The 24,880-nt window shown below is 40.9% G+C and overlaps 1 protein-coding gene across 2 annotated transcripts in view; it reads right to left on the bottom strand.

Annotated features, from left to right (window-relative positions):
• The window catches only part of myo1ea (myosin IEa), a 49,186-nt gene extending 25,028 nt beyond the window's left edge, over nucleotides 1–24,158 (bottom strand). For both annotated transcript variants that reach the window (XM_061067786.1, XM_061067787.1), the window contains exons 1-4: nucleotides 23,902–24,158; nucleotides 8,510–8,653; nucleotides 6,751–6,840; nucleotides 5,271–5,365 (exon numbers count right to left, since the gene is read on the bottom strand). In XM_061067786.1, the coding sequence (XP_060923769.1) occupies nucleotides 5,271–5,365; nucleotides 6,751–6,840; nucleotides 8,510–8,653; nucleotides 23,902–23,904 (332 nt within the window). In that variant the 5' untranslated portion in view covers nucleotides 23,905–24,158. The remainder of the gene's footprint in view (nucleotides 1–5,270; nucleotides 5,366–6,750; nucleotides 6,841–8,509; nucleotides 8,654–23,901) is intronic.
• Nucleotides 24,159–24,880: the final 722 nt, after the last annotated feature.

Genomic DNA, 24,880 nt, shown 5'->3' with positions numbered 1-24,880 from the left:
GAGCACGTTTTCTCTTACAAGCAATCGGATCCGGTGAGTGAAACTCAAATCCACCCACCAGGTGCACTGTGAAGTGGTATGAAACACCTGAAGTGTTTCATATGCACTTGAGTGATTGTTTGGCATGATAGCCTATGGCTTTGGAGGGCGGGTGAGTGACTGCATGTGCATGTTCAGGGTGACATTATTTTCAGTCCCTCACATCTACTGACTTTATTTATTCAAACGCATTGAAGGAATTCAAAATACCCAAAGAAAACCCAAACAAACACAGGGAGAACCACGCAAACTCCACACAGACAGACCCCGACCGGACTGGGATACCAACAGTGCACCACCGTGCTGCCCTATTGCCGTGTTCCTGCTGTGTAATTCATGATGTCCGAAAATCTATTTTGTGAGATCACAATAACTTTGACCTTTGACCACCAAAATCTATCCCGTTCATCCTTGAGTCCAAAGTGAATGCTTGTGCCAAACTCAAAGACATTCCCCCGAGGTGTTGCTGAGAATTGGGACAGATGGACGGACTGACAACCCAGACACATAAAGCCTCTGGTCATGTCTGCTGCTGGCATAGAGGCATGAAAACGCCTTGTTTGTTCCATTATCCACGCTGCTCGATGGACCCTGAGAGCAGGAAGCGTCCACTAAGGGACTAAGACACTTTGTATTCATCGTTTATTTCTTTGTGCTGCTGTCGTGAATATCTGAGGCCGATGTACTGCGGTCGTCTGATGTCCTACAATTGTCCCACTGAGGAAAAGGCCGGACGTCTGTGGAATAAATAAAACTTAATTTCTGAAAGTTCCACCTGATGATGATGTTAGAGGTTAAAAAAATATGACAGGTTCACATTCCTCATGGTCAAAATTCTGCATTACATAAAGTCATAACTGTTTTTATTATTAATAATGTTTAAGACATTGTAAACCTTCACACTCTAAACAAGTAAGAGCAAGTTGTTATGCACAAATTTGCCGTTGTTTTTGTGTGCGTCTCTGATTCTGTGCAAATGTTTCCAGCTGAGTAAAGACAACCTTGAGTCCATCAGTCATATTGAGTCTGCTGAACTAACAGGTCAAATCCATTCCCCTGATGAGATTTGTACACACACCATTTACTGCATGAACCAAAATATGGTTAGTACAACTAGAAGCAAAAGTCAACTCTGGATGAGTGATTGGCTACAGCACCTCTGGACCGCTGCAGTAATAACTGGTTCAGTTTTGACACATTTACAGACTTTCCCCCCGTATCTCTCCTTCCTCGACCCACACTTGTCTATTTTCCTCTTTGCCTTTTCACTTTGCCAGGGTCATACTTATTTTGACATATGTGGTTTGGCAGTGGATGACAGTGGAGTCTGTTTTTCTTTCAGTGCCTTAAAGCAGGGTCAGGTTGGTAATGCCTCTGTGAGAAGCACAGCTGCAGGCTGTTAGGAGCTGCCAGAGGAAGTCATGGGAGCCACTCCATTACACTGCAGTCTCTCTGTATGGTTTGTGACCCTCCCCCTATGTAACTCCTTGTTACTTCCAAATCTTCGGCATTGTACTCGCTCGCTGCAGAGGACTCGAGTAACAAGAAGTGGGGGAACAAATATTCAATGAGGTTTAGCATTGTTTCTACTCCTGCAAGTTATTTTAAGTAGAAGCCGCTCGGAGTCTTGAGTCATATTTGAGCTCCCAATGGGAAAATCTCAAAATCACTCTGAAAGCTTTGTTAACTTCTGCAGAGATTTATTAACCAAACAAGGACATGAGTTTAAAAAAGGCAATGCAGGGGGAAGGGAGGTTTAAACATTTACTTTCAGAAGTCATGACAGACACACACGCAACACTGAGTTCTAGTTTAGGTGGTTTGGTATAACAGTCACTGCGCTCCCACAGAAAGACTTTAATTGTATGCCCTCCAATGCTATTGGAGTCTGTGTCAAACTCATATTAACGGATACAAATTGAATGACAACCAATCAAACAAAAGAGTGCTTGGAGACTTTTGAAGCTTTACATGTGGTTGTGTTATTAAAGCAGTAATGTGCTTTTTTTCTTTACATTAGAATTGTATTGTGATTTCTATTATTATAGAAATCACAATGGTTATTGCCATTGGTTTGTACTTGTTTTGTTTATGTGCATTTTTTGAATAACTTCTGTCAACAGGAAAAAAATAAATAACATATTGGTTAAAACAGTTAGATTTTATGTATGAAAATAAAGAAATAAAGTCTAAAAACAATCAAAATGGAAACAATATTCACACAGATTTGCAATGTGTCACAAAGTATGGTGTTATGACGTATTGTAGCAGAAGAGTTAAGCCATTCGATGCTTTGATTATTGCCATACACAAATATTTAATTTCAGTGTTTGATGAAGTTTCTGATCGACATCTGACTCTCGGCACAAAACCGTGTCTGCACCGGTCTGAGCTGCTGATGGGGTCATTTCAAAGCAGTGCGTTCAATCGTCCATTGAGACTTAATGTATTAGCTGCCCCCCCGATGTCTTGGAGCAAAAGGACACAAATGATGGAGTGTTAAACAACATCCCATGCAACAGCTGTGGAGAACAGCACATCTGTAAAATGAGCTGGATTCATTTCAACTGGGACGAGATCAAAGTCATCGACGGACAAAGGAGTCGGTCGACAGTTGAACAAGGATCAAAAAGCTCATCGGACAAAGACCATATTTGAACAAAGACACTGGTGATGAACCCCTCTATGAGTATGACAATGACTAACTGTTATTATATATTGGTCACATGATGACACCTTAGCTTTAAATCATAGCTTAGCTTATATACATAAATGGCACACAACATTTTCCTTAAGAAACCACATTTAAATTCACTAGATCCATATTATTATTTGGATTGGTACAAATTGCACACAAATATCAGGCTGCGTAACATGTCTTGACTTTTTTTATCAAGATCATGAATTATTCTCTGAGAAATCAAGGGGAAATGTTGAAAAACACCCTATCTCGCAATGTTAAAGGAAGTTAAATAACTCCTGGATCCGCCCCCTGAACCGGATACACACCAAAATATAAATAAATGTTCTTTTCTGACCCAAACCAAAAGTTTTGTGGAAATCCGTCCAGTAATCCTTCTCAAAGTCAGACAAAGTGAAAACACAACAGCCCAGGCAGAGGTAATAATTATCCAGGTTGTAAATCAGTGTTTAAACAGGTAGATGGGGCCTGTTCTTTGACCTTTACTTATTTATTCAAAACAATTCGATGTAATATGTAATCCAATTTCATTCCTGAATGAAGCCTATGGCTGAACAACGTTTCTGCCTCATGCATTAACACAGTAGATCAATGCTTTGCTTGTTGGTTTAACTAAACACATTTAAGAAGCACTTACAAGGGAACAGTAAGCAACACCCTGTGACTACACCTGTACTATTAAAAAGAACTTGGCAATTTCTCAATACACGTTGTCCTTTTAAAAGCAGGTCTTATTTTCATTCGTTAAAAAAAGAAAGGCAAATTTAAGGAGACGTAATAACCCAGCTGACACAGAATAAACAGGCTTTTTAAAGCATTAAGCAACTTTTGTTTGGCGAGAAAAACTTTTTTTTTTTTCTGACAGGACAGATGTGAAGCAGCTGGTTCTCACATTACAAAAGTCTCGGTTGATCATCCTTTGAAAAATGTCATTGGCCTGATTTCAATGAATACTTTGAGAGCCAAACTGATATCACCACCTACGTACATTACCTGCTCCCATTCTTCCTTTTAAAATCTGCTAAAGGTTTCCTAAGGATAGGCACGTCAGTCACATGCTATGGTTAGCAGATGGCAAATGGATAAACTGCTGAATAAAACAAATAACTTTTTATTGGGAAAGTCACAGTTTCCCTTCATGAGTCGTCAAAACTGCTCGACCTCTTTGACCTGAATTCCCCTTACGTTTAATACATGGCTTTCCTTAGAAATATGAAAAAGCGTCTGCACAGGCCGATGCTGACCGCACCGCTTGCATGGCCAGCAGTTCACAGCGAGCCTTTGTTTGCCAGGACCTGGTTCATCATAAAAAAACCACTTCCATGCTTTTGTTTGCTGATTTAGTTGGTCACAAAATCCACCTCGGTGCCTTTATGTGGGAAACTGAACGAGCAACTGCTGGCTGTCCAAACAACGGGCGAAAGTGCTGAAGCAGGGGTCATTCATCATGAGGTAAGCACTATGGTAACCGTGGCGCTCAGGTGACAGGGCTACAGGATAAAGGCCCGATCATGACACCACACTTTTCCCTCTGCAGCTTTGCAGCGCAAAAAATAAAACCACCAACAAACTCAAACAGGCTGTGAAGGGATAGAAAAATCCCCCAAATACAGTGAGAGAGGGTTTCTGCACAGAGGGTCGTGCAGGTGTTTTTTCTTATTTCAACCAGGAAGTTCTTTAAAAATAGCCTTTATAAACGGTGCTTTGTTCTCGTCTCACATCCTAAGTTAAAAGAGGCCAGATCCTGCTGTGAACCTCACATTGTTTCCATATACGGACATTTTCATTTATTCTTTTTCTATGGGTAAATTCTCCGTTGAGGTATAATATCTGTTCTGCCTCCTGGTCAAGATGGGCAGCAATGTTCAAATATAAATACCAGCAGGGACCAATAACACACAGAAACAGCAAACTGACTGAAAATAAAGGAGATACATAGAAGGATATAGGAATCTGTGGCTAAAAGAAACTAAAGAAAATAAAAGCACATGTTAAAAACAATAGCATTGTTCTATGATTTTTTAAATGCACCAGGGGAGTGTATATGTTTCTAAGTTCAGGATGTCTTGCAGCTCATTCCAAGCATAAAAGCAAGCGATTTATCCATGGTTTATTATCCACATTTATATATGTTTTCATTCCTTTAGATTTCACCGCGGGTGTGTCATTTTCGGTCAGTCAGCTGCACCGAGCAATGTGGTGGAACCTGTTCGGTCGGTTCTCCGAGCTGCTCCCCTCCCAAACCATTATCATGACCTGCACAGGCTCTGCTTCACTTCAGCTTCATTATATCATCCCACAGATCACATTGCACACAGATTACTATCTCCACTCTTTGTCTCGCTCGCTCCCATCCTGCACAGTGCGAACAGGTGACGTGACGGGGTCAACAGTCAATCGCTTTACGAGCCATCCTATCGCACAGAGATGAATACTTTCTCTGTTGCGTGCAGTGACACATTATGGCCGTCACACGCCATTGGTTCACGGTGTGCGAGAGAAGGTGGGGAATGTTGTGCGAGAGTCTCACCTGATGATGACACACTGGTTCTCACGGTCGATCATCATGTTCCTGTACATGTTGTCGGCCAGAGCGTAGATGTGAGGAGGGTTCTCATACTGAGCCTGCAAACACAAATCAGAAAATATCAGTGTTTAAGCTGCTCTCGTTAAACATTGTGGAGGTTGCTATTATAAAACTAAAGGTTGTAACATATTGAGGATAAATCTGGTGATATTGTATATTTACCTCCCTAACCCAAGGAGGCTATGTGTTCATCTGTGTTTATTAGTTAGGATTAAACAAAAAAGACAAATTACTATGAAAATAGAGAGGATGCAGCATAGGTCAGGGAGGAACCCGTTCAATATTGGTGCCTATTTTTTTTATTTAACATTACAAGAGACAACATTTTCGTTGATATCTCCAAAAATATTCAACTGATCTTGAGGAAAAATACGTATATTTTATGGGACTGTATGTGAAATCTGGTGGAGTTCCAAATAAAAAGCAAATTTTTGTACATTTAAATGTGGTTTGTTGAGGGGACTGTTGCCTTGGTGGAGGTTTGCACTCTACTTAGGGCCATTCTAGCATATGGTGAGATATAGTTGTATTTCTTCTACTTTGGACAGATCCAGCGTGGTTGCAACTCCCACGTTTTAGTCTGTTTGCTAAGCAAATAGTTTTTCCTTTTTATTTCCCATAAAGTCTTTATGCGGGGGTCTGCTGGGCCTTGGCAGACGTACTTTTTTCCTTAGTGTCAACAGATTTCATGTTAACACTCACTGGTGTGCTTAGTGTGTATTAATCCAGCTCCCAAAATAGTCTACAGGAAATGCACGTTTACCTCCTGTTTGAGAAACATTTGTAAAAAACTGCTGTGTCCAGACGTTGAGGAAATGACTGAGCCCAAGACTGTGACGTCTGCACTGTTCTGACAAATCTGCTGCCCTTTTAAATAGGAAACATAGTCAGCAGCTTCATGAATATTTCATCTTATTCTGATCGAATCTGAATTTCATACTGTTATCTGAGCTGGCCCCCTCTGCAAATCAGAACCCAGTGCAAAATGAGAATCTGCCAATCTGTGAAATTTGGCATGTGTCACACTGAGTGTTTTCACAGTCAGTCCGGAGGATTTTAAAAGTCTTCCAGTGTGCTGCTGGCTTTAAGCAGACGAGCCCACTCTTCAGCAGACTGGCCAAGAGAAGGCAGACTCGAACAGGCTGTCCTGTGAAGGTGCTGCCAAGCCTCTCAATGGTTGAGTCAAGTTTCTGACAGCAACATCTGCGCCAGCCTGCTGGGAAGATCGCACCGCATCTAACCCAGTTCATTTCCGAGCATTTGTCCTTCACACTGCTCCCATCTTAAAACATTCAGTTATACATCAGTAACCCTGAGGATTTCAATAAGGCATCAATAATTCAGTTGCACATCAATAATTCTAAAATATGCTGTGTGTGTCATATATTATCGCATGTCATTGAAAAGATGGAGTTGTACTTACAGCACCCTGATACATCTCAATTTCTTTGTCTCCAAAGTAAGGCATCTGCTTGAAGGGGTTGATAGAGATGAGCACAGGGCCGATATACGTCTGATGACATGCTGAATTAAGGATCATACAGTGAAGACAAAAATATCACAAAAGAACAGATCCCATTAAAATCCTCTTTTCCCAGGAAGTTTAAACATTTATATTAGGGGTTAAAAATGTTTAATTGCAACGAGAGTCTGCAAACATAACGTTTTTACAGAGAGATAATGAGACTGTGCAGGGAAGAGATGACTTCATCTGAGGCCAGGACGTCAACAGAGTGGGCACCAGTGCAGCAGTGGAGTATTTGGTGATGAGGCCTGAGTCTAAATGAGTATCCAGTGCTTACGAAATGACAGAGAATAGACTGGCCGTGTAACACTGTGAGGTTCTTGTGCCCTGGAGCAAAAATACCGCTCGAGGCAAATAAAGCTGCTATTGTGGGTGGCCTCCAGCGGCCGACAGCGACCCGCAGCCTTGGCAGGGCCGATCTCACAGCTACTGCGATTGATTGACCCAAATCAAAGGCCCGACTCAGAGCTGACAAACCTAAAAACTGCCGGCATTTACCAAACTTCATGGTCCTGAGCGCTGCCAGAGCGTGGATTGGAGTTTATGTAATGTGCTGCTTTGAGAAAGGGCTCCATTCATTCATTCATCAACTCCTTTTTACGTCACTAACAGCTCGTATGTGTGTGTGTGTATCCATAGCCACAGCTGTACTTTTAAAGCCCAAACTTAGCATTTGTGTGACTAGTGCAGTGCCTGTTCTCAACATGCTTGCTAGGAAGGGGCTGTTTGTTTAGCCTATGGTAACAGTTCGGAGCTACTTCTGAATTATTTCTTGTAATTAGTGAGTCCTCCTCAAACAGTTATTTGACAATATACTGTCACTTTTTTATTGCTTGTGCACTGGACGCTGAGTGCAGAGCTTTTTATAAACAGTCTGTGGTGCAGAGTCAAGTTCGAAATCTTTGTGTTTAACTGCAATGAAGATTTTATAGTCAATGTTTTTGATCAAATTAAACAATTTGCTTCATTACTGTTAGAATGTGTAGGTTTCATATAATTTTAAATGAGTTTCTAAACTGCTGTTATTTATTTATACATTGCCTGTCAGCTATTTAAGAGGTCTTTTCAGCTATCAACACAATTTTCAGACTCAATTTCACATTTCCCTTTTCAAAATAAAAGCTCTGTGATTCAACTCGATATAAAGTATTACAGCCACAGTATGAACCTTGTGCTTTTACTTTGAAGACAATTTGCACCAAACTCTGCCCTGACTTTTGTGGAATTCATAGGTAGATTTCATTTATGGAAATACTAGCTCTCAGCACACGTGTTTAAATCCCTACCACAATGAAACTACTCTGAAAAAGATAGCAGCAATGCTCTGATTAAAGAGGATAATGATCTCCTTTATGCAATCTGCTACTCTTCACACCATTTTGTTCACATTTTGCACCACGGTGGGACAAAGCTAGAGTAAATTTGACACTGGTGGAGTAACAGGAGTCAGAGGTCTGGGAGGAAGTTTGAACAGAGAGGCCCTTTGGCCCCCCCGCTCACAGCAGCGTCTCGGGGGGAAGGCGTCACCTTCCAACACTGACTTATTACTCACTGCTGCACTGTGATGACCATTCAGCTATTCTGGTAACAGCACAGATGAGATGGGACTCAGCTATTCCTCACTGGGGTGTGAGCTGCGATCGTGAACAAAGGATACAAAGATGTAGTCATCCATATATCTCTTCTTGAGGTTGTCCACGATGGCGTCCTCATTGATCTTGGCGAGCAGAACCATGTCGTCCACACCGCTGATTTTGACATTGTGGCTCTGCCAGTGGTACCGGTAGTGGCCCCGGCTCCCCTGCAACAAAACACACACAATGCGCAACTGTTAGCTCGCTGAGAGAGACACAATGAGATGGTGTGGACAAATGGAGGGTCTGACATTAAGGTTGCACAGAGGCGAGGCTGCTGCACGAAGGAACTGGGTCTCAAACGCCCTCAGAGGCAGAGGTGGTGTGGTTTTTATCACAGTGTTCAGATAATCAGACCAAACTAAAGCAAGGGGGAAAAAAATTATTATCTGATGTCAGCAGTATAATGAGCCATGTTTACTTTGAAATAGTGCAAGGTCAGATTCCCAGATGTGCTTCGTGTTATTTGTCTAAATGTTAAAGATGCTCTGACCCAGATTTTTTCCCCCCACACAGTCAACCACTCCGAGTTTCTCCCTACGTTCCTGTTTTTGTTTGAGCTGAATGAGTCTCTGGAGAACTGAGGTCATTCATCATGCGCTATGAGTCAGTGTTGTCTGGCTACTGTGGACGAGAGTCACAACGTGCTCGGAGGAGTGAGTCTCTTTCTCCTGGACGCAGAACCACTCGAAGCCACAGAGAGCGTCCAGAACATTAGTCAACACACAAGTTAACTCTTGACTTCCTCCGTCTTCAGTGAGGAAGTGTGGACAGAGGAAGTGACCATCAACAATACTCCCAATGGAAAATAAAAGAATAGATTTTTCACAAAGACACTGTACTTTATGTAGCAAGTAATTCATTTTTGAAAGAATAATCAAGATTTGTGTTGAGATTTAAAAAAGATTGTGGTTGAAGGAAACGGTATGGATGAGAAAAGACCCAACTAAACTTCGGTGCGGATTCAAATCATGTTGTGGATTCAGAATTATTATTGTTTCACTTACTTATACATTGCAAAATTGCGTTTTTCAATATTTTCACAGTTTTCCGAGGGAATAATATATGGATCTTGAGGGGGGGGGGGGGGGGGGGTCAGGTGTAAACTGATATCTATGAATTTGTTGGAGCTTGACTGAATACAATGGGACTGCTGGGCCATGGTGGATGTATACGCTCTACTGAGTGCCATGCGAGTATAGTGGCTGTATTTAGTAGCTTTGTTATTTGTTCTGAGCATAAACTCCTCTGTGTTGTCTTAAAAGCTGAGCTTCGAAACTCATTATTGAAAAGCAGTTGAGCAAACCGTATATTATACACTGAGTAAACTGTCTATTATTCTCTGAGTGAACAATCTGAAGACTGCAACAACAGCCACAGCTACTACACAAAAGTACTACAACAACTCTTATGCAACTATTTTCATTTAAATGCTAAAATAATATAACTCCACAACAGCAGGACACTGTTGATTTGCTGATGAGGATCAAGTGATATGACAGAAAGCTCCAGTTGTTTTCACAACTGCTCTTTCCAATGTCAAGAATGCACTTTAAACCTCAGCTGTATTTTTGTGTCCTACTTTTTCTTTCCCTTTCAGAGGTTGTAATATCTTGCTGATTGCAGTACTACACATCATAAACAGCAGAGTATCATTCAATAATCATAATCCACACACATTCTGGCTCTGTTCAAGAAAAAGTTAAAGAAATGTCTTTCTCATTCTGGGAACTGTGTAGTTTCTCGAATGTAAGGTCTCAACCTTACTATGTAAAGTTATTTGAGGTTATGTATGTTGTGAACCAATAAATGCAGCTGCCTGTACACTAGACACAACTAGAAAGGAAAAATGTAAAAGACAGAAACCTTGGTGTATATCAAGGGACATAAATAACCAAACCAGAGGCAGATTATTGTACTTTTAGTAATTACAGTAACTTGAACTTACTAAATCATGGGGGGCAGCCAGCAAGCTTTTAATATCCTCCAGGCTGATTTTATTCTTTACAGCAGCAAAATTAAAACCACTTTACAGACTCGGTCATAGCATGGGAGATGGTGCTGTGGTGAGGAATGTTAACAACTTTTTCAGCCTAATTCAGTGAGTTTTTTCTCCTCAGGAGGGAAGCAGCCAATTATAGCTGGATTAATTCTCCAGATCACACCCATTAACAAGTTTTACAACTCTCTGGGCGCTGTAGACGGAGCAGCTGACTTCCCTCCTCCCTTAGCAACGATGACGAGCTGATGTGACGGGGAGGCCGAGTAGCCAATTTGTGACGTGGAGAAAGTAGACACAGAGAGAAACAACACACCAACGTGAGCAAGGAGAAATGGCTCGTTCAGAAGGAACAATCAATATATGTCCTTTACACAGTTTGGATAGAGGTAGAGAAAGTACAGTTAGGAAATGGAAAAAAGAATGACAACATTCAAAGTATAATATTGGGTAAGTAAATAAGTGTGATATGAGTTTCATGTTAACTTTTTTGGCAATATGTTAAAATGTTTGGTTTAAAGGTTGTGGCTGTGGACAAGGGTCGATAAGAAACACCTTATTCCCTCTGGTTCTAGGGCTTCAGGATATTTAACACAATTTTTACCAGCACGTTGAGTCTTTCAGAGCAGATTTGTGTTCATTCATCTGACTTCACTTTGTCCCCTGAGGGTCTGACTGGGCCTCAGCTATCTCCAAAACCAGCACAACCTGAATCTTTTATTTACTGTTGTTGTCACCAAATGTTCTTTTTAATTCAGGCAATTACTAGGTATCCTTTCACTGCCACCTTCTTATTAAGAGTAATACTCAGGCAAATGAAAAGCCTCTCTCTAAAAGCAGACATTAAGAGAGTGCTGGCCCGACCACAAAGTGAAAACAATTGAACACGCTATATTTAACCTCTCTCTGCTATGTCTGGAATGAACAAGCGCAGACTCAAGGAGGAAGAAGTAATGAACACAAGACCTGGGAGATGAACGTCACATATTCCAAAGATTGTTTCATCTGTTTTGACTTAGGCCTTTGTGTAATGAGGCGAGAGGAGTAAGAAAATATGCTTGCTTCAAGGAGTGGGCCATAAGGGAGTAGCTGCACAGGGAAAGTGGGCTGCACACTTACACACAAAGACGTCAGGGAGGTGCCCGAAAGCAACCGCACTCCTCTGCTGCTGAGAAACTCCACAGCAACCAGGGGCTGGAGGTCGATTTACTCAAGTGAATTTTGTACAGAATGAAGTTGGGGTGATGGGGTCACTGAACCAGTAGCTATTCATAAAAATGCTTCTGTATATCATCATTACGATTCTGCTATGCCAGTTTATATCCAGACACTTCTATAATAGAAAAACAACAATATTTTGCACTTACTGCAGATGTTTCATCCTTGTAATAAATAAGAAATAATACTTTAACTGTGTGTTATCTGTGTACTTAAAAAAATTAATTCTGGATTTTCTTCTAATACCAAATGCAGATACAGTAATCCAACATCCAGTGACTTTCCTTTCTTTTTAACGCATATTACATAACTTTAGACGCTATAGGGGTCTCTCAATCAAAACACTAACAAAAGACCAGTGGTCCTGTACTAATGGACCACTGGCAGGATTTGCGGTTATAGGGGTAACTTGTACCTCAGGGTTTTCAGTTTTATGAAGCTCGTTCACTTCTTATCAGGGTAAATCACCATGGTAACTTATGCTGAACGGCTAACCTGTTCCAGAGCAGGTTAAGTTTGAGATAAGAGAACAACCACGATAAAACATTGCCCACTGACCAATCAATTCCTTCGAAACATGCAAAATAAAATAAAACAAAAAAAGGATCCTGTGGATCTGCATGGGTACAGATTGTGAGAGTCTCTGAGGAGGACAAGGGTCTTCAGAGACCCACAAAATCCTTTTACCGAATCTAATCAGTATCTTTATGAAAGATATAGATCCTCATTGGAGGGAATGATAAACCTTTGTCAGCTGCTGGAGCAGAACAGAACCAACCTGACACGTCGGAGCAGCGTGCTCCCAGTAACACAGACTGTCTGCATCGCTCTACGTTTCTTTACTTGGAGGGAGTTACTGATATTGATGTAGTGGGTGTGTTAGCGACAGAATAACCAGATATAGTTGTATCCTTCCCTTTAAGTAGGGTTTTCTTATGAAATCAAATATTAATTTGGAATGGGGGATAGATAGTTCTTTACCTTGTTACAGACCCCATCCCTCCCTCCTCCCATCAGATTCTTATCTCCTGGTTTATTATGTCATGGTCATGTAATATTTTATTTCCCGCCAAATGTCACCGGGGGGGCTCCGGGACTTAAACAATCACACATACAGAGCTTTTGTTTACCAGATGTCCAGATGTAACTGTGTTTCTTTTAGTCATGGTGTTTTTCTCTGCTGTCAGTTCACTTGTCCATGTTAGTGACTGGTCATACGCAGTAAACACCGCTCCTATGCAGATGAGGGGAATTTGTGTTTTAACAAACACACACACACACACACACACTCATGCATGCACCGATGCACACACACACACACACACACACACACACACACACACACACACACACACACACACACACACACACACACACACACACACACACACTCACAGGAAATATTGGGTGTCTATGGTGGCCATAACAACATCACCATGGAACCACAGCCTTCCCTCTGAGCTGAGCAACACCCAGAAATTAGTATCTGACATCACCACAACATGGTGATAAGAAGAGCTAAGTATTTGACATCGTAACCAGCTAATAATAGGAATACAAAAAAAAAAGTATTTTTCCATTGGGCAGATAATGAGACCGCCCAAAAGTAGAGGATCCAACCTTTTCCCAGAAGTTAATACAAAGGAATTTCAACACCAGTTCTTGATCCATAAGCCTAGGCTTTCCCTTCATGCAAATACCATCACCATATATGGAGAGTGCTGAGCAGCTCTGGCTCGAGGTACAGGAAATGGCTGGGTTTGATTCAGTATCATAAGCGGCACTTTTCCCTCATTTCTCTCCCGTCTGTGTCGTTTTTCCACACCAGGATTTGACACACAGTCCACCATGTGCCAGGGCTGCGTTTTAGCTCTGCCCTCTGGTAGCAAATCTGGATGAACGCCATGAGAACAAACTCCTCTCTTCCAAAATAAGAAGCAACTAAAGCCGTTCATTCCTCTGTCTCAAAGGTGTGGAGAAATCACTGAGTTTCTATACAAGTGAATGACTGAGGAAAACAGCTCACCACGAGTGGTCAAAGTAAATCTAATGCTGGTCAAGTATCTCAACATCTGAGGGCTTCTATGCCCCACAACCATGTTGGGTTTCTGTGAAGGAACACGCCAAGTCTCCCGTTTGTCATCAGCAGATTAGAAAAGGCATTTTTTTTAATGAAGGGGAGTATAAGCTGCAGGATGTGGGATCTTTTAGAGCTATATGACTTTGACTTTGGCTGGGAACAGACGTTAGTCCCCAGGTCTGATAAGCCCTTGTGTATTAAGATTAGAAGCGTTGCCATGTACCACAAGTTTACTTGACCTGATTTCTAAAGTATTTCAAAAGGACATTTTCATAGATGCTATAGCATGTTTTTGTGGTTGTGTTGATTGTGAAAAAAACACAATTAAAACATGTTATGCACATGTTTCAGCCCTTAAAAAACCTAAACGAGTCCCTTACATACAATCAAGCTGCAACAAATTTCACAGACTCGTAAATACCTGCACCAAAATGTAATGGGTTCTTCCCTGTCCCACATCCTTCAGCCAAGTTTCGTGGAAATCCATTGAGTTGTTTTTATCTTATCTTGCTTACAAACAAACAGACAGAGTTGAAAACATACAACCTCTTTGTCAGAGGGAAAAACCAGGTCTGTTTCATATGCGCTAGTGGCTGCAGAACAATACATTACTTGTGCTTTTTTACTTTGAAGGGCATGTGTTGGTCAAAGAGAAGAAAATTCTCCATTTATAAAAGCCTGTGGGTGTAGGGGCACTGAATAAGTGGGAGTCAGATGTAAAAGCTATTTCCACATTATTATCAGGACTTGCCAAAGACTGTGATGAAAAGGCAGCTGGTGAAAGAGCCAAGAACAAAAACACAAAGTAATCTAATTTAGTTAACATGTGTCACAAATTAAAGCAAAAATTTACAATAATTCCAGTTATCGTGAACAAGTCCAAAGAGTTTCCAACAAAACTCTGTCTGCCCTATGAAAATCATTGTGTTTTTGATTTGTTTTGGTAACATAAAGCAGGGATTTCTTAATGTTCTTTTTTTATAGGAACATTCAGTAATTATTCAGTAATGGCTTTTCTGAGAGAATCTGTCGTCCAAATGGAGAAAAAAGGGTTTGGTTCGCCATAAAAATTAAAAACACCAGACAGGAAATCTGCTGTTGCTCCGCAGTTCTTATTATTACACAGTCTAACAACACACAGCAGTAATACACAGGTCATTGTGTTCTCTGAGTGTGTTTCACGTTTGGAGAACACTGTGAGTCTTTATCAAGAGCCTGTACCATTCTATTTATTATTTTACTCAACGGTCTTTGTAGTCTCAAAAATCACTGATTTGATTTTTCGGTTCTTTTTAGTTTGTGGATATAAAGTTGAAGAAAGAATAAAAATGTCTTCTGCACTCAGAGCTCATCGATAAGTTCAAACATTTCTTGAAAAATCTGACCTCCAACCTCAGTAAAAACTTTTTAATGCATGAAAAAGAAAACTCCACTTCATCCTTTCCATTATGTTGTAGTTCACTCATTGTTCGTTTTCCTGGTTTTACTTTTCCCAACAATCCTAAAACTTGGGAACCCTGTGAATCCAAAGCTTTTTGAGGATGACTATCTAATTATCATATTTCTGAGCAGCAATCTAAAAACGGAAGGCTTTGAACAATGGCATGCTGCAAAGAACTGAATATACATGTCTGTCTCATTGTCTTGGTATAGCAGTGCTATCCATCCATCCATCCATCCATCCATCCATCCATCCATCCATCCATCCATCCATCCATCCATCCATCCATCCATCCATCCATCCATCCATCCATCCATCCATCCATCCATCCATCCGTTAGCCATATCTGCTTATCATGAAGTCAATAGTGGGGAAACAAAATCAAAGACAACCATTCACACCATTCACCGGTCTGGTATGACTGAATTACTGAAAGGGCTCTAATTGCTCCCAAGATTGTCCACTTCCTGAACGGAGCCAAAAGAAGTCAGGAACCAGCTCCAGCACAAATTCACTGCAAAAACGTGTGGGGTGATTTTGACAGAATTTTCCCCTCATACTCTTGATGGAAACTGAAGCATATCTGGTTCTATCGGAACTCAGAAGGGCTTAAGGAAGTATTACTCTCTAAACAGCATTTCCACCTGGTCTCTGCTGCTTGTGTTTGCACTTTGTCCAGGATTACTCACCATGTGTGTGGTTGAGGTGTGTGGTTGTGTGTGTGTGTGTTTGTGTGTGTGTGTGTGTGTGTGTCTGTGCGTGTGTGGTGTCAGAGGAGCAATGACCCACAGGGAGAGACAGTCTGATTCCATCTGAACTTCTGAGGAATGGGATATTCATCAAGTTCTGACTCACATTCAGACGCGCGCGCGCACACACACACACACACACACACACACACACACACACACACACACACACACACACACACACACACACACACACACACACACACACACACACACACACACACACACACACACACACACACACACACACACACACACACACACACACACACACACACACAAACTTCCTCTTAAGTGATGCTGAAGAATACAGATGCAGCTGGAACTTGATTAGACAGTAAATCCATAGTGAATTACACAGAGTGGAAAAGTGTTGCTGCACAACTGAACTGAAACTGTCCCTGAGGTTGAAACGCTATAACTTAATATATTCTGACAAATAAAGGTTGTTTATATGTGTACATTTTCATGTTCTAGTCTAATCTCTCTCCCGGTTGAAACCACACAATCAATCATGTGGTGCTACAGCCAACATGCAGTAACATCTGAGCCAGCACCACAGAGGAGTAAGAAAGTAGGTAACCAGTTGCTTCACCTGCCAACAAACTGGAGAGAAGCATCTGTTCTTACTACTTAGAGAAATGTATAGAATAACCTGCAGCCTCACATATTACACTTACTCTCTTTTAAAACATCTGACTTATATATCACTGACAATGTGCCCTGTTTTCCCACAGAAATCTCTAGAAAAATCATTAAATCAAAGCATTACAAGACTGTAAATGTCAATACCTAATGTAAATGAAAATAATACAACTCTCTGATATACCACCTTAAGTAATTTCCATCCATCTACTTCGATCTAAAGCCCTGACTGCAGCTGAATACGAACTAAGCTGGGAATTTGTGGAGCCATTAAGTTTTTGTGTGATCTGAAATATGGTTTAAATGTGTTCACATACCCAGAATAGCCAGGGACAACTAACCATAGCACTTCAGATATCAAAACAAAGTCATTGGAAGTAAGAAATGTATAAAACTGTAAACACTACACAGTAGAGCTGATTGCTGAGGAGAGATCACATGCTCTCTTGGCATCTCAAACGTCGCCTAGGTCACTTGCATGTAATGGGCACAACACCATGAATAATGCAACCACCAGGCCCAGCCCATGACTAGATACGCCACAGTGTTTGTGATCTGAACTGAGAGATGTCACATACAAGGGAAGAATGAAAAGAAATGTATTATCCTGCTGCAATGTGGTAACTTGAGAAGCGACTGGTTGTGATGACGTTGTAATGTTGTGCCTGCAGGACGGGATTGAGCACCATCCCTCCCAGAGACAAACAGGAGAGAATGATTAAGTGTAAACAGACACTGGATGATTTTTAACACAGACTGAGCTACACAACCTTTCAACTTCACACAGGCTCTATTCTTCTTTATCTAACTGGAGTGAAACTGTGGACACTGCTTACTTTAAACGTCTCAAACTGAATCTGTCTCTTAAATGGATGACAACAGCCCCAAGGCCACTAATAAACTATGATATCAAAGAAAATGTGGTTTTCTGTGGAACTCAGCTGAAATCCTAGACAAGAGACATGTCACAGAGTGCTGTGCTTCCTCTTTAAAGCAGTCTCAGTAGTGGTTGAATGTAAACAAGCCATCCACAGTGGAAACTCATTCATAGCCGTGCTGTGTGCCACAACAAGACTGCAAGTGTCAATCAATGAAATCCAAACCAGCATCTCCTCTTCTAGCAACTGGATACATGACATATACATGTTGGACACAAACGGCAGTGTTTTCATCTCAAACTGAAGAGGGAGGAGAAGCCTGACCCAGCACATGGTTTGGTGAAATGCCATTAAACCTGAGGGCGTTCTGTGTTGGCTGCAGCTCAGGAATTACTTCAACGCATCCTTCACATCTTAGAAGGTAAAAGGAGAGCGGTGGAGTTAGAATTATGAGTTTGGGCAAGTAAGGTCTCCAGGAAAGCTTCCAGCTGGATCGGAGTGTTTGTACCCAGAACAGGGTCAGTGCATCAGTTTGTGGGAAATCTATCATCCCCATTAAAACAGATAAGCGGTATATCACTAAATAACACAGTAACGTCTTGGCTCCGATTCGTGAATAAAGTGTTGATAGGAGCCCGGTCCAACAGTCTAACATTGGTCAGAGGTGCCTGGTGTTGCTGTGAGAAAGTTTATTGTGGGTCATGTGGTTCAGTAAACAACATTTTATTTAATTTGCTCCAAATCTAAGAGGTTCTATGAAGAGCTAAAAGAGAACTGTGGTAGAGAAGCATGATTGGTCAGGTTGTTACCAAGATCCGCTAATAGATCATCTTTTCACCCCTGTTGTTTGCTGGTTTGTTTGTTTGTGAGCTAGATAACATAAAAACGGATTTCCATTAAACTTGGTGGAAGAATGATATATGAATAAGGAATGAACCCATTCAATTTTGCTGAGCATTTTGAGGTGATTTTTTACATTTTCCTTGATTTCATTGAATAACATCATAAAAAATCTGCCACATTTAAAAGTGTGTGTAATTTGGTGCAGCTTTATTGGATCTAATGTGCTGGACTGAGCGCTATCTAGTTCCCCTAATCTTTCACGAGCTAACTGAATGTCTGAGAGTTTAAGTACAATGAAACTCCACATAAATCCATAATTGTTCACTGTCATTTTTTAGAAGAAAGCATATTCTGCACTGGTTAAGCACAGTTTTTAATTTCAACCAAAACTTGCCACTTTTAAATATGATCAACAGGAAAATTTGCTTGTGAATGTACAGACAGACGCAATTCACAAGAGCAGGAAGTTCAATAAGAAAGAATGTGGGAGATATTACGTTGAATTCATTAAACTGTGACCCTTCCTGCTGTAAGTAACCACATCTCACGATAATGTCAGGAATCCAACACAAGCAGCCAAACCCAACGTCAGTCAGATCCAAGTCAATATTTATTTTGGCCCATTACAGACAAATCTACATGGAAAGCAAAAGTGACGACATGATAACATCACGGCCGTCATAACCCGTAGTAATGGTTTTGCTACCGAATACAGCATTAAAGATAAAGCATGTGGTCTCTATCTCTCAGCTACAGCAGGAATCTACACTGATTGGGAATCTGTTTGACTTTTAGCTCTATCTTTACTCTCAGACCATATTTAGTTGGACCTTGTGAGTGTGTGTAATACACTGAAGAACTAGTATTTAAAGCTCAACAGGATGTTATTTAATACTCCAGTTCACTGCATGATTCCATAGTGGAGAATTGCACTGATTCAGCCCTGACATGGTGGGTCACGAGCCAGAAAACACAACTCATTAAACCAGCTAATTTTGACTTTGTTTCCAGCCGATTCCTTCACGTCTTCCCATACAACAGCTGACACCCTTTAAAAAGCTTTTCCTTGATGGTGTGTGGAAAAATGAAACACTTGCCACTTGACATTTTGAGCTTATCACTGTAAGATAATGAAATAAAGGTCATTTTTAACAGATTTTGGATATTAAAAAGCATCAAAAACCAAAGGTGCCATCCAATTTTGACTCAACAGAGCAAACTAATTCAAAGACTAAGTGTCACTCAGTAAACTCAACTTATGATATGACTGTCATTTTGCTTCACTGAGCCAGTACACTGTCTATGTTAAGGAAGTAAGGTTAAACAATAGCAGTGTAAAAGCAAAGGCTACAGCTGACTGAGAACAACACGATGCATGAGGTTCCCACTGGACAGAGTGAGAGGCTTCAACCACTGAGTCAGAGGCCAAACAATGAGAAATTATTAGAGCAGATAAGCAGAGGACAGCAGTAAGAGTCCGACCTTGTTCCTTTTCCATGATGAGGGAAGTCATACATGCAAATGCAACTAGGCGTCATTGAAAGGGTAAAACTCGGTTAATGATCCAAGAACAAGGAAGATAAACTAAACAAACATGAAATGGGTATTAACATTCGCACGAAGCAGGACTTCTGTTGTCACAAACAACAACATTTACATCTTGACTGGCATTCACAAGTCCCTTAACTTCAATCCAGCTGCCTCAAATTACACACACTCATGTATAAGTCCCTGAAATATACCAGATTTTTTTCATCAGGATCTCAGTTGTTTATGTTTTTGCCTGCATTTATTTGCTTGTTCATTCATACGCAAAAACTACTGGACAAACTACTATGAGACTTGTAGGTAGAATGTGGTATGGATGGACCAGGAAAGAACCCTCTACATTTTGTTGCAGATCTGGACCAGGGGAGGATCCAAGTTGGGGTTTTTTATCAACATTTTTTTCCTAGACTTTCTTTTCAATGGTTTTATTAATTTCTCAAAGAATAATTCATGGATAGAGTGAATGTTTAGGGGACTGATATTTATGAGTGTGTGTAATTTGGTGCAGATCCAAATAAAAATCTGACGGAAATATAACCTCCTTGCTGGGGGTAACAATCATTCTTGATTTAATTACTTATTGTAAGCTGTCTCTTCAGGTGTTGAGTTGCAAAGAATGATCCGATAACAGCTGAGTAAAATGATTTAACACCTGACCCATTTTGAAACTGTTGTGGACAGAAACTAAGACGCTGGAATGTAGATTTGAGTTCTCCTGTTTGATGGGAGTGTTTATCTGCTCGATGTTGAACAAACACAAAAAATTGTAATCAGTGTACAAGCAGGAACCTTTCATATCTGTGAACATGCATCCTACACACAAATCTGCTCAGTTGCTTCAGTTGCTCCATCAGCTGATGTATCTGCTCTTCTCCTCATCACGCCGTGCTGGCTGCGACTACAGCATCAGCACTACAGCAGTGTCGTGCACACAATGAGAGCCACGCAGCTGCACTGTGCTCTGGGGACTCAGACAACACAGTAAACAAACTTGAGTCACAGGGAGAGAAAACCACGGAGTGCTCGTCACCTCACCACTTCCAGGGTCAGAAGATCATGTTTCACAGTAACTAGAATACTGGACGTCTTGATGTCACCAGCCGACGTTAAAAAAAATAACAACACCAATCAGGTGTTTGGTTTCTGATGCTTAACCTTCCTCATGTTCCTCATTGTAAAATTTGACACTGAGATAGCAGCCACTAGACAACAATAGCTACAAATATAATATAATTTATTGTTATGAATAGAAATGTATCCTATCTGTGTAGGAACTTGAAACACTTCATCATTTTTTTTTTTTTATGTCTAAGTGTAAAATGTACAGTACAACCAGAGGAATCGCTCCATGTCTGAGTTTGAACAAAAACAAAAGACAGGCCCCACAGTCCCCTTAAACTTAATTGGGCTACACTTAATTTCCCACACTCATAGACATCAGTTCCATAAATATGCCAGATTTATTCTCTGGGAAAACAGTAAAAATGTTGAAAAATGCCATATATCCCAATGTTAAAGAAAGTGAAAGACGATTCCTTGATATGTTACCATGTGTAACCAAAATGTAAGGTGTTCTTCCCTGACCCATAACGCATCCATCTCACAAGTATCGTGGAAATCCGTAAATTAGTTTTTGTGATAAACGTCTTACAAACAAACCAACAAACCAAGAAACAAACAAACAAATGATCTGTGTACCTATGACAACAAAACATGAAATATGCGTGCAATGTGTGTGTGTGTGTGTGTGTGTGTGTGTGTGTGTGTGTGTGTTTGTGCGCGTAATGAAATGTTTTTATTTTCATATTCAAATGTATGGAAATTTTACATTTCCCCAGAAAATACAAAAAAACGGTGGTGTGTTTGTGTGCTCCTCTGATCCAAAATGATTTACAGCAAGTGCCACTGTATGCTAAGTCAATACGGAGGAGGTCCATCATCACAAACAGCAGAGTAGTGCAAACACTGCAGCTTTGTAATAAAGACGTATGGAACTGATCAGGAGGAGTGTGTGAGCGCACTGAGCCACAGCGACAAGCCTAACGAGTTCCCCAGCTCCACAGAATGGGTGTTCGTCCTGTTTTCAGAGCGAGGGCTTGAATTCCTGAGCAAATCTCTACAGCAGTGATGGGTTTGAAAATGGAGCGCCAGCTTTGAAATGAAGGGGAGAGGGGGGTTGCTCGGTACGCACCTCCCTGTAGGAGAAACTAATGCAAACCATCTGCTGTCATACCGACTCGCTATTCAGCATCTGGCAGAGAGGGAACCAGTGAGCGATGCTGGAGTCGGCTGTTCCAGACAGTGAGGATGACAATCAGACGCTTTTACTACATGAGCTGATCCTCGCCCTAACCTCCTCGAAAACATTGTACAGACAAGACCTACATTAACCTTTCTTTACTTTGACCAAATCCTCATTATAACACCTCACTGGGAGAAAACAACTCCCATTCATTCCGAAATTACTTTAACCATGACAGCTATACATTAGGCAAATACTACAGTAAAAAACTCCTGCATCCAAAGTTGGTAAATGTCTCCTCATGAGCAGATTCAAAGAATGAAAGTTTTTTTTGTCTTTGTCACTGTTCCAAGTGCAAAAGCTCTGTAATGCTGACCCCTGTACTTTGGGTTTTTCTCTGGGAAACACCACCAACAGGGTCATTTGAGCAGAAAGGATGGCAGGATGCAGGTTTCACCTCTGTTACAAATAGACAGTGTTTGTGTGTATATTTACATATGAACAGATAATGAAGTAGAGCCAGACTGATACTGGGCCCATGCTGATAACAAATGTATGGAGTTGAAAGGTTCTGATTCTGATGTATTAATCAATATCAACAGATGTTTATACTCTATAGGTCCTAGTGTAGATGAGATGAAATGCTTGTTTATTGGTTAACCTGGGCATGGAACTACAAATCAAAAAATCAGCGTCTTTTCTCTTTGTTTGAGTTTAATCAACTAACGCATTTTCACCATTTCCAAGTTACTACAAGCATCTTTTTCTACATAATGTTCAATAAAAAACATATGGACAACATATAAACCAATACAAATATCTGACCTATATTTTAAATTATTGTTGTTGTCTTGGTCTCTATACATTATTTCCCTGGCTGGAGCAACTGAAACCCAATATTTCCCCTGGATCTGATGTCTGATCTGATTGACCTATATATTTGGCTGATGGATTATTGATGAGGCTCTAAGATGCCATAATGCATGAAACATATTGAGAAATGGGATTACTCAAGAGGAGATATCTATGAGGATGTTCAACCTTTCTTTTCATTTTGAACATGTTTTAATAACATTACTGAGGGGTTGATTAGAATTCAACACAAATCCAAAATTGCAACCAATTTCTTAATATTGATGTATCCAGTAATGGAAGGAGCGGCCATATTGTCAAAGTCTTAGAAACTTGCAGAAGAACGACCGTGTTCCACAGTCAGGTAGGGGTTCATCCACAGTGACCCGAGGAGCTGTCGCCAGAACGCAAGGATGAGGCAACAACCCGTCCTCCTCCATTACCTGGCTTTAGGCGTGTCAGGAATGGCACCCAGTAACCAGGAAAAACCTGTCTCCATGAAATGCACGCACCCACAACAAGCCACACACATACAGTACACACACTGCACCTGATACACGCTCCCCGCTGCGTGCCCCAGGACAAACCGGTTTTTAAGAGAGAGAGCTGCCAAAATGTTTCTAAATGACACATCACAACACATCACTCCTGGGTCAATGACTTCTCATCACTTGCACTACAGCATGTATACATAAATATGTGGAAAAAAACAACAAATTTACACAGGTGATTTTCAAGTTAAAAGGAAACTTATGGAAACTGGAATTTTAGAATAATATTTACTGAAGCCTACACATCAACCTTCCATAATAAGGCCACTAAATAAAATAGCTTACACCTGTATGGCTCACACGTGGATCCATGTTAATTAAATATTTGGATTGTATTGACTCTGCCATAATAATGTAAACAGCACTCACCATCCTGTCTTCTACAGTGTTCCCTGTGTGCAGTCCAGCTGCTGTGTGTAAGGAGCCTCAGTGAAGTCCAAAGTCTTTCCCTCAACTCGACCCGCTTCTTCCCGAACCCACAGGACGACAACACAAAAATCCAAGTTCACGCCAGATGTTATTCCCGTTAGTGTTCGGCCAGCGTGGAGGCGGCTCCTCCGTCCATGGTGCGATGGCTCCGGAGGGTTCGACTCTGACAGCAGCTGCGTTCACACTGGATTCACACACTGAGCCCGATTCCCTCAAACATCGCCTCTACACAACATAACACAGGAAACTGGGCCACGGGGACCAATCACGGGGCGCCGAGCGAGGAGCGACACTAAATATTCATGAGTTACTCCGAGAGACGACACTGGGCATGCGCAGCTCCGGGACGTCCAAACAACAGGGTCAGGCACAAGTGGACAAGAAAGGTTCAACAGCAGCTGCAGCAGCACAATATGGCTCAATATCATATTGAGATGAAGAGTTTTAACACTCAGCATCATGCAGATAGAAAGAGGAAGAATTTATTTTGGCAAAGTTTAAGTTAGTGGGCCAGTGTCCAAAGTTCCACACATTTGACTTCAGCTTTAAACATTATGTTTGGGCTTTTGGATGAAAATCAATCCCCAGATATTAAGCAGTGATTATTTAGCTAGGTATTGTTTTTAAGTTTCAAAGCTGGATCAGCAACTTTTAAAATCTATTTCAAAATACATTGGTCATTATTTAGCTCTGGTGAAGGGATGGACTATATGAGACTTTGAAAGTGCTATACCTGGCATATGTTTATTTCTGTTTCTAGATCAGCGGGTAATGTAAATGGAATACTTTTTGAATTATTGGACGGATCCTATCAAATTAATTAGTAACCAAATGATTAAATAACTGTAGTCAAGCAAATATTGAATGATCTGGATTCTAGAGTGAAAGTTCAAATTAGCAGAGAAGGTAAATACTCAAG

Source organism: Limanda limanda, chromosome 3 (genome assembly GCF_963576545.1).
Source record: "Limanda limanda chromosome 3, fLimLim1.1, whole genome shotgun sequence".
NCBI lineage: Eukaryota > Metazoa > Chordata > Actinopteri > Pleuronectiformes > Pleuronectidae > Limanda > Limanda limanda.
Note: the sequence above shows the minus strand (reverse complement) of the source record. Positions and strands in the feature narration are given on the sequence as shown.